We start from the raw sequence: 14,065 nt of genomic DNA, 5'->3' as shown, positions 1-14,065 counted from the left end.
TCTTCCATTTTTTGTGAAATTTTCTTTTTTCATTGCTTAGCTTAATTAAAGATATTGTGTACCAAGGTGGGTGTTGATTATTGTTATTAAGTACTTTATATATTGGAACATATTTACTAATTAAGTCATTAAGGATTCGGTAAAATAATGAAATTTGTGAATTAATGTCATTGAAGTGAGAAAATAATGTATCCCAATCATGCAGACTAAGTTCTTTAGAAATTGATTCAAAATCTGCTTTGTAGAAGTTATTTTTATAAATGAAATTATTTTTTAGAAATTCTGGTAACGTAAGGGAAATTTCGAACTCTAATGATTTATGATGTTGATCTTCTAAGACCAATGGATTCTCAGAGGCTTTTACAAAACATTGTTCATTGCAAAAAATGAGGTCTAATAGTCTATTATTACAATTAAATTCATTATTAAATTGATACATCAAAGCAAGGCTCATAAAATCAGATGTAAGAGTCGAAAGTAAATCGTTATTTGTATTTATCATCATACTATTAGTCTCGTCGTCATAAAACCAATCCGCGTTTGAAACGTTAAAATCTCCTATGATCAAAAATAAGTCGTAAGGATTAGAGTGAATTAACTCGGTTACTCTATCATAGAAACATGTTATTAAGGTTTCATGTTTCGGCCCATGTGGCAAATAGGTACATAATAAATGCAGGCGTGATCGTTCAGCCGACAAATTCGCGGAGGCGTCAGCGGCAGCAGCGCGTGCGCGGCTATGAATAGGTATAGTTACATACAGTTCGTCGGCTGGAGCCGGTGCGCACCAGCTCGGGTGCGCGCTCGGACACAGCTCACGGCGCAAGGCAACTACTACACCACCACCGCGACTACACCCGCTAAGAACTGTGTCGCGGTCACATCTAAAAACCTCATATCTGTTATCAAAAAATTCAGAATTGTAAAAGGAGTCGTTTAGCCAGGATTCTGTAATACATATAATATCATGATTACAATTTAATAAATTAGTAAAAAATTCATGCGATTTCGTTTGCAAGCCCCTCACATTCTGATAGTAAATAGTTAAAGAATGTTTATTAATCATTTTAACAGAAACATGAAATTAAATAAGTAATTAAATGATATCAAATATTTTGTAATAAACGTACAGAACCACCCAGATTTATTCATATAAGTTTTTTGTGTTAATTTATAGTAATAGTAACATGTGTAAATATTTTTAAATAGTAACGATTTAAATATGATATATTCCTTGAATACTTTTAAAATAACAAGCATGAAATCAATTATACTTACAAAACTTATAATAACAATTATAATCTCATCACTAACTAAGGGAAAAACAGGATAAATACCGATTCGACCTGTTGCACAAATTAGTAGAATAGTTCTCGCCCGTCACTTTATTTTACTTAAATCACTTTCATTCGCAATAAAGATTACTTTAGAGTTGTCATTCTTTCTTAGGAATATTTTACAGTCATTCAGCCAGATGTATCTGAATCTCAGCTCCTTGCCCAGACGCCGTGCACGGCTATATAATAATTTGTTTTGGGGAGAAAGGTGGTCGTTCACAAATATAGGTTTCGAAGCACCGTCGATATCCAGGTCCGTTGTAGTAATACCACGACGGGCGCGCACTGCCGCCAACAACTCGTTCTTGCGTTTGCGCTGAGTAAACCTTACGATAATATTCGGGATTGATGGAGATTGCTTTTCGGTAACAGTGGTTACGTCTTGAGGAAGAAAACGTCTTACTCTGTGTATAAAGTCTATGTCCTGCGGCAACATTGTAAAGCCTACTTTTAATGATAATCTATGTAAAATGTTGTGTAGGTTCTCATTATGTGACATCGGTATACCAGAGATTTCAAGGTTATTTTTTCTTCCTTCTTGTTCTTTAAGACGCAGCTGATCGGCCAATGTCGATACCAAGACTGTTGTAGCATTAATATCTTTTTTGAGACGATTAATGTCTAAATTTGTGTTTTCGGTATCCTTTTTTATTTGGGAACAATTGGTTGCTATGTCCGAAACTTCAGATTTTAATGTATTTATTTCGTCGTGCAATATTTGTATGGTCTCATTTTGCTTTTTTAACATATTTTCTAAAGACGACATCATATTTTTTTGAAATTCCGTATACAATTCACGCAACTCTTGACGATAGTTCGCTAAAGAAACCGCCATGTCCTGTCTCAAGTCATTCAAAATATTGTTGTAAGAATCAGGGGTTTTTCTTTTCCTTAAGGTTACTTGGTTTGATGAGTCATCATCGGTAAGCAACGGAAGATTTGGAAGAGAACCAGCGTTAGTGTTTGTGTTGCTTGACTGTATATTCATATTGTCTTAAATAATTCTTACCAATAGAAAAACAATAACAAAACACTGCTATGAGTTTGCGAGGTTCGAGAGTATTCGATGCCGCAGCTGTGTGAGTAAAAAGGATGAAAAATAGCACTTGTACTCTTTCCCCGAGGGGGCGAAGAGCGGTTACCGCGTCACAGGCACTGATTTAATATTTTTTTTTGCGTAAGAGTTTATAAACAAATTACGAACTAATTGTCACTGTAACAATGAATATATTAGCGTATTAGTGATTAGACGACTTAAAGAATAACTCGACACAGGTTCGTTCACTGATGTGTTCGCAAGAAGAAGAGTTATAGAGAAATAACTTCTTTTTTTTAATCTTTTCGTATTGTATTTGCGAGAGTTGAAGTATGTCAGGATTGAAATATTTCTGAGAGTTAAGAAAACAATTAGATGCTTCTGGAGTTATCATCGGTAACATGCCGTATATTATTTAGAAAAATTATACAATGTTTGCTGTTCTGAACGCCGTAGCAAAGTATGCAAGAAACAGTATACAAACTGATCCTTACCCATTGACATTGCTCTTAGGAAAATATCTAAATAGTAAAAATTCTGTAGTATATGCGAGTACACCAGAAGGTTTGAGTTGGGTCTACATAAGCCAGAGCACACTCAGTATGTAATAATATAGTATAAATAGCTGGTAAATAAGACAATAACTTAATAGTGCTAACAAAATAATTCCGTAAGCTAGCAACACTTTCCAGAAAAGTTTGCATTGCGTTTCCATGCAATCCAAGTGATTTTCAAACATATTTTTACTCTTCTCAAATATTCGTCTCGGTAGCACATGAAAGAGTCGGGAGGGTGGGTACTGAGGGTTTTTTAAAGGGTATTCCTTTATACTAGGGCGCACTAGGCGTCCAGAGCACCGGCGAGTAAAAAAAATGAATGAATGAAATGAATGAAAAATAAAATTAATAGATATGAAAATTACCTCTTAATAAAATATTATATTTCAGGCCGTCCATCGACTACGTCTGGCTAAGTTTTAATTATTTATATATTTAAATCTCCTGCGAGAATAATCGCTGCATGTAATTAATTTACGACTATTAATATTAATTTAACGAAAACAATAAAATACCGACTGTTTAATTGCATTAACATTTAAAACATTCATAAAAGAACATCCATAAACTGCGATTACATAAGCATTTTTATTATATTAAGGTAGTGTAAATAGCGTGAGTTTTATACTATGTAGGTATATAGCTTATAAATGAAATTAAAAATAATTATACATAAAATCAATTATTAATTAATTAATGGGCTGATGAAACTTTCATCACGAGGCTGATTCATATGGCGTAAATTAAATTTCAATTTTTTTTGTATAATTTTATTTAAGAGTAAAGAGGGCCAATCGTCAATAATTTCTCTAATTAAACGATTTTCGAATCGAATCGATGTAAATACGACATTTAACAATTGCGCGAGATAGATTATAATCGAACGGTATTTACAATTTTACGGTGATATATTCATAACAAACATCCATACAATATTCGCATTTGGAATATTAACTACGACTATTGATTTACATAACAATTATGGTGGTTTTAATGTTAATATTGTATCACACTGTTGTTGGTCCAGTGGGTAGCTTATCAGGCAGCAGATCCTTAGGTCTGGTCAGTTCAACAAAAACCTATTAAGTTTTGGACGTTGGTCGTGTTTGCTCTCTTGTACATCGCCGTGCACGTAATGCAAGACTAGAATCTGATAATATGTCCTGAGAACAATGTTTCAAACGACTTAGACGTTTTCCTGTTCCAACAGTACGATTCAGTTGTGGTTCGGTAGACTATCGATTGGAATAGATTCGGGAACATATCGTAACCTTTATTAATTAATAGAATGAACTACCTGGCCTTGTCACATTTTCGCTTCATGTCAGAGGATGCACAACAGGTGCAAACAGTTTATAGATGTTTTTGTTGAGCACACCTAATATCTTCAGCGCAGTGTGTTAGTCAGATTAAATTCTCAACAATCATTACACTAGAATCAACAGAATACAATAGAATTGTAGAAACTGTACCTTCAAAAATGCCATGAAATGTGATTTCATACGTTAGTTGTTATAGCAATCAATAGAGTTACAATATAGGTATTTTCTTAACGTATTCCTGATTCCTTTTGGGCTCAACATTTCTGTAAGTTTTACGGCGCATGTATAATTTATTCGAGACAATTGCTGAAACTTTTATTACATTAAATATCATTTGTCGTCGCCACATCGAGCCTTATAAGCCTTACGAGCCTTATAAGGTAGTATTGTTATTATAGAGGAACTAATTGCAAGTGAAGCAACTAATCGCATTTATTAAAAGAAACATTTGTTACAACCTTGAATTGCAAAAAAAACAACTAATTCATACAACATTATTATTTGATTAATTATACACGCAATAGAAATAGCTTCCTAAGACCTGTTAGTGTGTTTCCAATGAGAGTTTTATGGCAACTTTTACATTCTATTTAAAGTCACTAACAATTATATTAACATCAGCTTCAATACGGTATTTTCATTTTTACGGTATTTTCCTTGACGGCCAAATCGTTATTAGTTATATAAACAAATTAAGTATATAAAAACTAAGTAGTGCATCAAACTTCGTTTCGAACCCGTAACATTCGTGTCACTGTTCTTCGACCATATGGGTCATATTATACAAAGCTTAAAACATATTAAATGAGCATAAAAGTGTGTCAAATATTTGCTTATATATTACATATTTAATAAAAATAAAAAAATTAACACATAAGAGAAAGGACTTTACCGTACTAACTTTCACTCGCTTTCTTTGGCCATAAATGTTTTTTAAATTCTCCATTATTGTCAAATAATTAGCGCCTATATAGAGAATTTTGTTGAATATCCAGGTTAAGTAGTTGCTTCTTAAAAAAAGTGTTTTACGTCTTTCGTTTTGGACATTAAATGGCGTTTCGATTATCTATCGTTTGTGTTTCGATAATCAAATATGAAAAGATTGATTAATATACTCATAGCCTAAACCATCGGATCTAGCAGGATGAAATTTTGCACAGGAATTTTAATTCAAAATTCATCCGTCATGAACCTTGGGAACTAACTTGTTATATCCCTTGTGCCTGTACTGAACCTGTACACAGATTCACCCTTCAAACTGGAACACAACAATACTGAGTGTTGCTGTTTGGCGGTAGAATATCTGATGAGATGTGTTGTACCTAGACAGACGGACTTACACGAAGCCGTACCACCGAGTACAATAAAAAGAAATACTATTGTCTTCTGTGTTTGTTAACAGATTTTCCATTTTTTTTTGGTAGCCTTATAAGAGTTAAGAAGTTATTAATATAAATAAGAGTAGAAACAAAAATTGTCCGACAAAAGCAAATTTAGGCTGAATTTCGACAGTTGGAGATTATTGAAAGATATACAGATACTGAAAGCACGACTAACTATATCAACTAAAATTTTAATTAAGACTTTAGGCTCTAATACATCGACTCCTTGAGTTTAAGTTGGAACGAATATTGCTAGTATAAACTTATATGAGAACTAGAATTTAGATTATAACTATATGTTTAACTATAATTCTCAACAATCAATTTAATTATGCAAATTAACGCAGTCACGATTTATTTTATTCATATATACATACATATATAGGTATATAAAATAAACGCACTATAATTATTAACAATAATGTGTGCTCATTTTTAAAAGCCTCAGCTTGTGCTTGGAGATTAAAGTTTATCCGCAAAGAAAATTATAAAATAGTTATTAGAGCGTCGCAGTCAATTAAATGAGTCAGTATTGGTAGTCATGTAAATTAGATTACGAGGAAAAACATCTTCAACGTAAATTAAAAAATAAGGAAAGAATGCGAAAAAAATGTATCGAGTGAACTATGTAGGTAAAATATACATAAATATAGTTTACACGTTCGCTTCACTTCGCAATATTTTATGTAAATTATGTTTTTTTTACAGTTTTCTTTATATGTATCTAGAAATGTTACATACAAATAGATATCTGTTATAGTTTTGTTAAAGATGACATCTTAGCTATATTTAAAACAAATATTCAATATAAGAACTTATTATTTAGCCTATATCTGTTCTAAGATTATCGTAATCTAAAAAAAATTACTTTCTTTATATAATTCTAGTAATTTTTGGTTCTATGTTTGATGAAAATTCTTCTGTTCTTCTTACAGGTTATTCCTGGAAACTTTAGAATCTACCTACATTCCGAACCCATGGTTGAGTTAAATTAATTTAAGACCTTATTTGAATAAAGTATGTTTTTTATTCAATTTTATTTGGACCAAATAAATGTCAAACAGCTTTAATACAAAACTACGACGGTTAAATTAATAACACTAAATATAGGTGAATATCACATTAATCTTTCATTTTATTTTATCATATTGATATTATATTACATCGAGTGATTTTAATTCAAGTCGGTTATTAATTGTTAAGCATACGTTAAGACGCAATATTTGCAGGATAAATTAATTGTAATTCGCTTCTACAATAAAATGTTAACGTGATGCTATTATTTAGTGTTCCGTGGAAAAGCATAATATTTTATGGGCATGTATGAGATAATCAGCCTTAGTAATGAATACGATTAAATTAATATCTACTTAATTGGAATTTTCATCTTTTTAACTGTAAGAATAGTTTCAACAACGAAATACATCGTTACATGAAAAACAAATGAAAACATTTTTAAAATTCGAATCTTTTTCTAGATTCTGTATGTAAAGTGAATCGAAATGAAACGTTTGTAAGATATTACACGGACGATATAACTGACTCTGATTCAAAAGCGGTCGCAGCTAGAAATTGTATGTTGTGTTGGGTATTTGTGTTATGTTTATTAAATATGAAGGAGGAGGTCAATCGGAAGTCTTCTATTCTTATTGGTCAATTGTACCACAGATTTGTCAAATATATTTCTTATATTTGAGAGATCTGTGGTATTCTTGCTTGTCTCAACCAAGTTTTAATACGATTTAGATTTAATGAGAAATTAATAAATGTCTTAATCGTTGTTTAAATTGTCATGACCCCTATGATCCCCCTCTCGGATCGCGCTCGCTCTGATTAAGCCTTCTCCGTAAGTACTGGTAGTATAGTAGTGGTAGTTTTTTTTTTAATACGAGATGATTTTTATTATTATCAAAATCATTCTGAAGTTCGTGTAATTGGTAGAATTATAGGTTTGCTAATAACGATCGAATAAACGTCAAAACTGACGTCGAGGTCATTGACACGCGTAATTTGAACATTTCATACAAGACCATTCGTCGATAGATTTTATTGATATTGGTACACTTTTACCGTCCTTGTTAGACCATTGTGCCCGCTCGTCTGGAAGGATATCACCCACTCATCAATACATAGTATTATTGAGTTAAAGTTTGAAGGATGAGTTAGCCACTATATTTTCCTAACAAATAAACCTACCATTTGATGACATATGGCGCTGTAAGGAATTGTTCACATTTGTTACAGTTACTTTTTAATAATGACAAATAAAAGAAAATATAAACGAGCTCAACTTCCGACCTTAATTTTGTTATATTATAATTATTTATTAACTTATCGTTTGTTATTAAATGCTCCTATTACTCTGATCTCCAGTTGCAAAACGACGGTTTCCGGTAATATTAAATAACAAATATGTGGTTAGTGCTATTATTATCCTGTTATACTTCGTCGGCTTTAATTTATTATTAAGTTGTCAAGGATGAGTTATGTTGCAGATGTGTCACGATTTTGCATTGATACTTTTTTAAATTAATGCGAAGCAAACTTATCAATTAATGATGATCGTTTTAATGCAAATAAAAGTATTCTTTTTAAATACGTACGTGGAAATAATATAAATAACGTAATAATACGTATAACGAAAGTATAAAAATTATAAAAATAAACACAAATATTCCAAAAATGTATGCGTACTTTGCGGTATCACAACGTATTAAACAACGAAAAATATCCAAGCGTTTTTGATATAAAACTTTCGTTTTATGATATTTGTATAGTTATGAGTTATGCAACCCTCAGGTGACCTCTCTCTCTCTTTTCTCTTTGTCTCTTTTATTATATATTAATAATATATGTTTAATATATCCTTACTATTTAATTACTTCTAAATTTTGGTAATTTATTTTCTTTTGTCTGTTATTAGCGATATGTAACGCAGGCAAACGGCAACCTTCGTTCCAACCGGGTACACGATGTAGATACATCTCGTTTTTTTAAAACACTATTCAATTAATTAAACGGTACATTAAAGCGTATTTTTAGTGTATTTTATTAATACATAACGTGGAAGCTGTCAATGAAAGGACGCGGATATAGAAATGACGCCAGTACATACAAGTAGATGTCATACTTGGATCAAATTCACCTTGAGGAGTACTTTATTAGAATGCGCTTTACGTCCCAGTATCCGCATTTTTAATTTATTGTTGAGCTTCATAAATGTGCATCTAACTGTATCTACGTGACATCGAACACATACACAAGAGAAACATTAGTAAATATTCCACAAGCTACCCAGACTTAGTAATACCTCCTTACCTTATATCGGAACTGGATACAGTGAAAAAAGATCATTCATTATTAATACGCTCGTTTCTGCCAAATAGTTTTAATTAAATACAAACATTTTTAGCTTTTTTTATTAATGTTGTGACAGTGATAAGTAAGTTATGTTGATATTTATCGTATTTGCAAGAACACTGTTGTGTACAAAACACGTTTCCAAAAAGTTTTCTCGATACCTAAAATAATATTTTTTTCCCTTGAAAACACTTCAAACGCGTGTTGTATGATTGATAATCCTCTGAATTGAATGCATCGTGCGTGAAATGATTAATTAAAAACTGTATATGCAAATATGATTAATTAAAACAAATACAATAAAGAGTCTTAAATATTTAAAGTTGTCCGTGAACATATTTCCCGAGCGGCTAATGCCGAATTTTTTTTTACTCTAAGGTCGTAAAATACAAGGATTATCGTAAAAAAGAATTAGTAGTTTTCAACCAGAATATTAATGTTGTAATATTATATCCGAAAAGTTCGACTAATCGTTCAATTACGCTTCTACAATTAGGCCACTAGTTTTATTTTAACTATTTTTAGTAATTCAAACCCTGAAGGGTTATCATACTTACTTGGAATTTTCTATTACTATGTCTTGGTAGGTAGATTGCCTAGACTATTATCACTGAATTCTCATTAGCTTAATTTAAGTATATATTTATTTCCTTGCTCTGCGTTGAATGAAGACACCGCAAGGAAACGCACAGGTGCCTTATGTAATTCTGGCACATGTGTAGACATAAAAGTGATTTGGATCAGCGTAATAGAATAATCTCGAAAACTTACCGTCAAGAAGATTAGAAAGAAGGTGCAGAGTTAACCCAGTTGTGGGACATTTTAAGATATATTTTTTATAATTATTTCGAGATTAAAATTTGACGCTTTTCTTTTAGACATTTTTAATAATATGTACCTAAATTGTAATGTTTTGTTTTGTCATAAAAACGAAACGTTATAACAAAGTTTATATGATAAAACAACTTTTTCATCTGTAACAGAATCAGTTATCCTTACTTAAACCTTGAGTGTATAAATTGCTCTGGTATTCTACGTATTTTTCCCATATTCATTATTATGAAGTAGAATTTTGCTACAATTCTAATTAAGGAGTAAGTTTAACTTTATCACCATAACATCATTTAGAAATACTTAAATTCTTACCTATTGTTAAACGGGGAACATAAAAAAATACTTATGTGCAATAACGTTAACATACTATATAAACAAAGCTAATTAAAGCAGAGAGTAGATTATAATAATGCCATCTTATATCTTACGTTTGGATAAGACTTTTACTAAATTGTAGAGGTGCTTCATTCCTTTGTTTTACGATCTGCGTGTTTATAGTTACGTAGATATAGCGTTTAAGAAAATTGAATACAATTCCTTGTTGCGGTAAGGTTATGAAATATTTATTCATCGCGCGACGAGACAGTTAATTTTTAACCGCGGCGTAAAATGGTGTTGACGATAAGGTTATTTATGAACGAAAACAAATTTCATTTATTTTCGTGTGTGTTTTGTTTAAGTGTTAAAAAAGAATAAATGTTATAAGTAGTAAGTATTTAGCATTCCAAGTATATTTTTTTGTAAAAGTAAATTTTAATGTATTGAGTTTCTTGTAGAATATATAAATTAGAAGTCATAATACTTTAGTTCTCAATGTTGGTGGCGCATGGGTGTTGTGAGGAATTGTTTACATTATCTACGGCGCCAATTTCTTAGGGCGATGGTGACAAGCTACCGTCAGGTGGCCCGTTTGCCAGTCCATATACATATTGTATAATATGATATATGGTCAATTCTAAGGTGTGAAACAGTCACTGTTTCATTGAGATTTAATTTTGTGTAATTTACACAAGAAGGACAGTTTAGCTGATAAATACTTAATATATTTTAATCTAACCTTTCCTCATTACCAATTCACAAAAATTTTATTTAAGATTGAAATCAGTTAGATTCATTTTGTCGTTATGAACTTTAATAACTCTCGTGCAAGTAATTAGCCTCACGGGATAATTTACGTCGAAACATCTGGGCTTTTTGTCAAAGCGTAAAATTACGGTGTAGGTAATTAATTGCGTTTATAAGATTGTACTACAGTGGTAGAAGCGTTCATTAATGAACTCTTATACATTCAACGACCTTCGCTCGATTTGCCGTAAGTTTTCTAGACAACAAACATTAATAAGTATACTTATTATAGAATACTCGTTATATAGTTAATATATTATTTATATGTGCATTTTGTTCCTGCGATGAATAATTGTGTGAGTATTTTTAAAAGAATAGAGAAGTCATTGCCCTGCCAGCGCCAAGGCGTTCCGTGCTCTAACTCTAAAAGGTTATAAACAAATGCTGATATGACCCAGTTGATAGAACTAGTCTAGATTGTATACGGACAAATACCACTGAGTTTTCATTTCAATTTTCAATCATTCAATGATAATTCATCTCGTCGTATGCGGTAAGGAGAAAATCTTAAGTAAAACCATTTTTCTGTCATAAGAGTATACACTTTCTCTTTAAGGATAGTAGTATCTCATTACTAACTTTCTATACGAACTATTTTTGAGACAGTTCTAAAACAACTATTTCACGTAAGTTTCTCTTTTCTACGTCGCTGTAAATTAACCCTAGACAAATTTTCTTCCTTTAAATTTAATTTTTTATCTATCGCAAGTCCGATGAGCAGGCAAAGGCGAAAAGAATCGGCCAGATTTTTTTTTTTAATTGATTCTAATTTTAAATTATTACTTTTCTTTTGATAATATTTTTATTTCAAATGTTTCGTTTTATATTCATTTAATGATATAATAATATAAATATTATGTATATCTCCAATTTATTTGAATATTGCCTTAAGCGTTATGTACGCATTTTACCAACTTGACTTTTTGAACGATAAAGTTTTTAAATAAATAAATACTTTATAGATCGGCTATTGTGATATAGCGCTACAATAGCGAGACTTAAAACAAGGAAATAAGGTAGAAACGATTAACCTTGTTAAAATGATAATGTTGGTTGTTATCATATCAACGTCATCACTGTGAGACAATCGGGCGGAGATGTTTTTAATATTAATTCATCATTTAACAAAGGTATTTTGAAATTGTTTCCTTAATAGTTTTGGTAGATTATCGAAATCGGTTATAATTGTAGGTATTTGTTTTTTTTGTTAAGACGATTTTTTACTAGGAATTACTGAATTACCTTGATGTTACAAAGCGTATTGTAATCATCTTTAAATCTTCAAATAAATTAAAATAATTTTATTTAATATTAATATATATATATATAATAAAATTAATATTATTCAATTAAAATAATATTATAACATAAAAAGAAGGAAAATTAACTGTTTTAAAGTCAAAAATAAAAAACGGTCTCCGATAAAGTTTGTTTACTAATTATAAATTCATATCGATATATATTTGATGATATGTTAAGATCGATTTTATACCGGATTACTCCGTCCGTTTCCGACCGAGACATTACCGAATTTTGTTACAACTATCGTCGACGTTGTGTTACATAAACAGCACGTTAGGTTTATATAACAGTTCGCCATATATTACATAAAGCCCGGAAGGTCAAGTCTTAGAAAGCTGCTTCCTCTCATTATCATATTTCCTACATTAGTATAAATGATCCATTTATATTTTGTTACTAAATGTTACTTAAGTTTTACAATACGATGTCGACAATGATAAACAAGGATGGTTAAGTTAAATACGTTGTTAAGTTAGCGTTTAGTCTAGTAAAGGGTGCACTTTAAGTTGTCATATATAATAAATATGAATTCTAGCAGATCCGGCCACGCGTGGCTGAAACGACTATTACTACTCTGATATACGTTGAATAATAATGAATAATATTGTGTGATAATGTTTGTCAAAAATCTTCTCTTTAACACACTGGATACAATGATACAAATTTCATGTCCTAAATATTAAACGATTTTTAAGTGTTGCCCGTTAAAAAAACAGCGATCGAAAATTATTATTATTCACTATTTAGATGTATAAATTAAATATCGTTGATTTCTAATAAACTATTAATAAACTTACTATATTTCATGTCACATTGTACTATATTACATTTTTAATCTGTTATTTTAATTGCAAATAAAAATAACTGGAATATTGATTTATCGAATCAAGTTATAAGAACTTAATAATTCTGATTATGTATATATTAACGAATTCTAATGCAGACTTTGATTTATATTGCATATCAATAACATATTTACAAAATGAATAATAAAAAACCTCTAACTTTAATTTTGCGTGCCTGGTAGTAAAAAAAAATAAAAAAATGAGATTGAATTTTATTATATACACATATGTTTGAAAAATAAATAGGAGCCTTCCTTCCTGTCTTGTCCCAGGGCCTCCAGACTTTTGAATTCCGCCTTGGTGCATTGAACTTCTTTGCCTGAATCAAATAGCAAAGAGACTCTGTAGCTACAGGCACAAAGCACATAGGGTCTTAGTTCCCAAGTTTGGTGGCGCTTTGGCGATGTAAGGGGATAATATTTCTTACAGTGCCAATGTGCCTTATATGTGACCACATACCATCATACATAATTTTGATATCATCAAAATTATGTACATGAAATTATTTTTTTGTTTATTTATTTATTTTTTTTATCATACATAATTTTGATATCATCAAAATTATGTATGATAAAAAAAAAAAAAATAAACAAAAAAATAATTTTGATTATATCAATATCAAACTAAATCATATAAAAAATGATTATACAACGGACTGTCAGTATAATTTTGCGTTTTCCGTTGTTTTTCTGTACAATATATCTTGAAGAATCTTGTAAGAATTAATTACTAGGCTACTTACAGCAATTAATATTCTAGAATAGTAATTACACTGTACGATTATTCTATCCGTATAAATCTAACTTGAGTTAAGGTTCTCTTTACATACTATTGTGTAATGAATATATGGGTTGATAAGATTTTACAAACTAAAACTATTTAATTGCATCCTATGTTTTGAACTGTGTTGATGCTGTGGATAGAGGATGTTGCCAGTGCTAAGAACGTCTGAGTTTTAATTTTTT

At 30.7% G+C, this 14,065-nt stretch overlaps 1 protein-coding gene across 1 annotated transcript; it reads right to left on the bottom strand.

Moving 5' to 3' along the window:
* Positions 1-548: 548 nt before the first annotated feature.
* LOC125070663 lies at positions 549-2,085 on the bottom strand. The gene is made up of 3 exons (XM_047680610.1): positions 1,395-2,085; positions 762-948; positions 549-558 (listed from the first exon to the last, which is right to left on the bottom strand). The coding sequence occupies exons 1-3, from the start codon at positions 2,083-2,085 to the stop codon at positions 549-551; spliced, it is 888 nt and encodes a 295-aa protein (XP_047536566.1).
* Positions 2,086-14,065: the final 11,980 nt, after the last annotated feature.

Source organism: Vanessa atalanta, chromosome 17, assembly GCF_905147765.1.
Source record: "Vanessa atalanta chromosome 17, ilVanAtal1.2, whole genome shotgun sequence".
NCBI lineage: Eukaryota > Metazoa > Arthropoda > Insecta > Lepidoptera > Nymphalidae > Vanessa > Vanessa atalanta.
Note: the sequence above shows the minus strand (reverse complement) of the source record. Positions and strands in the feature narration are given on the sequence as shown.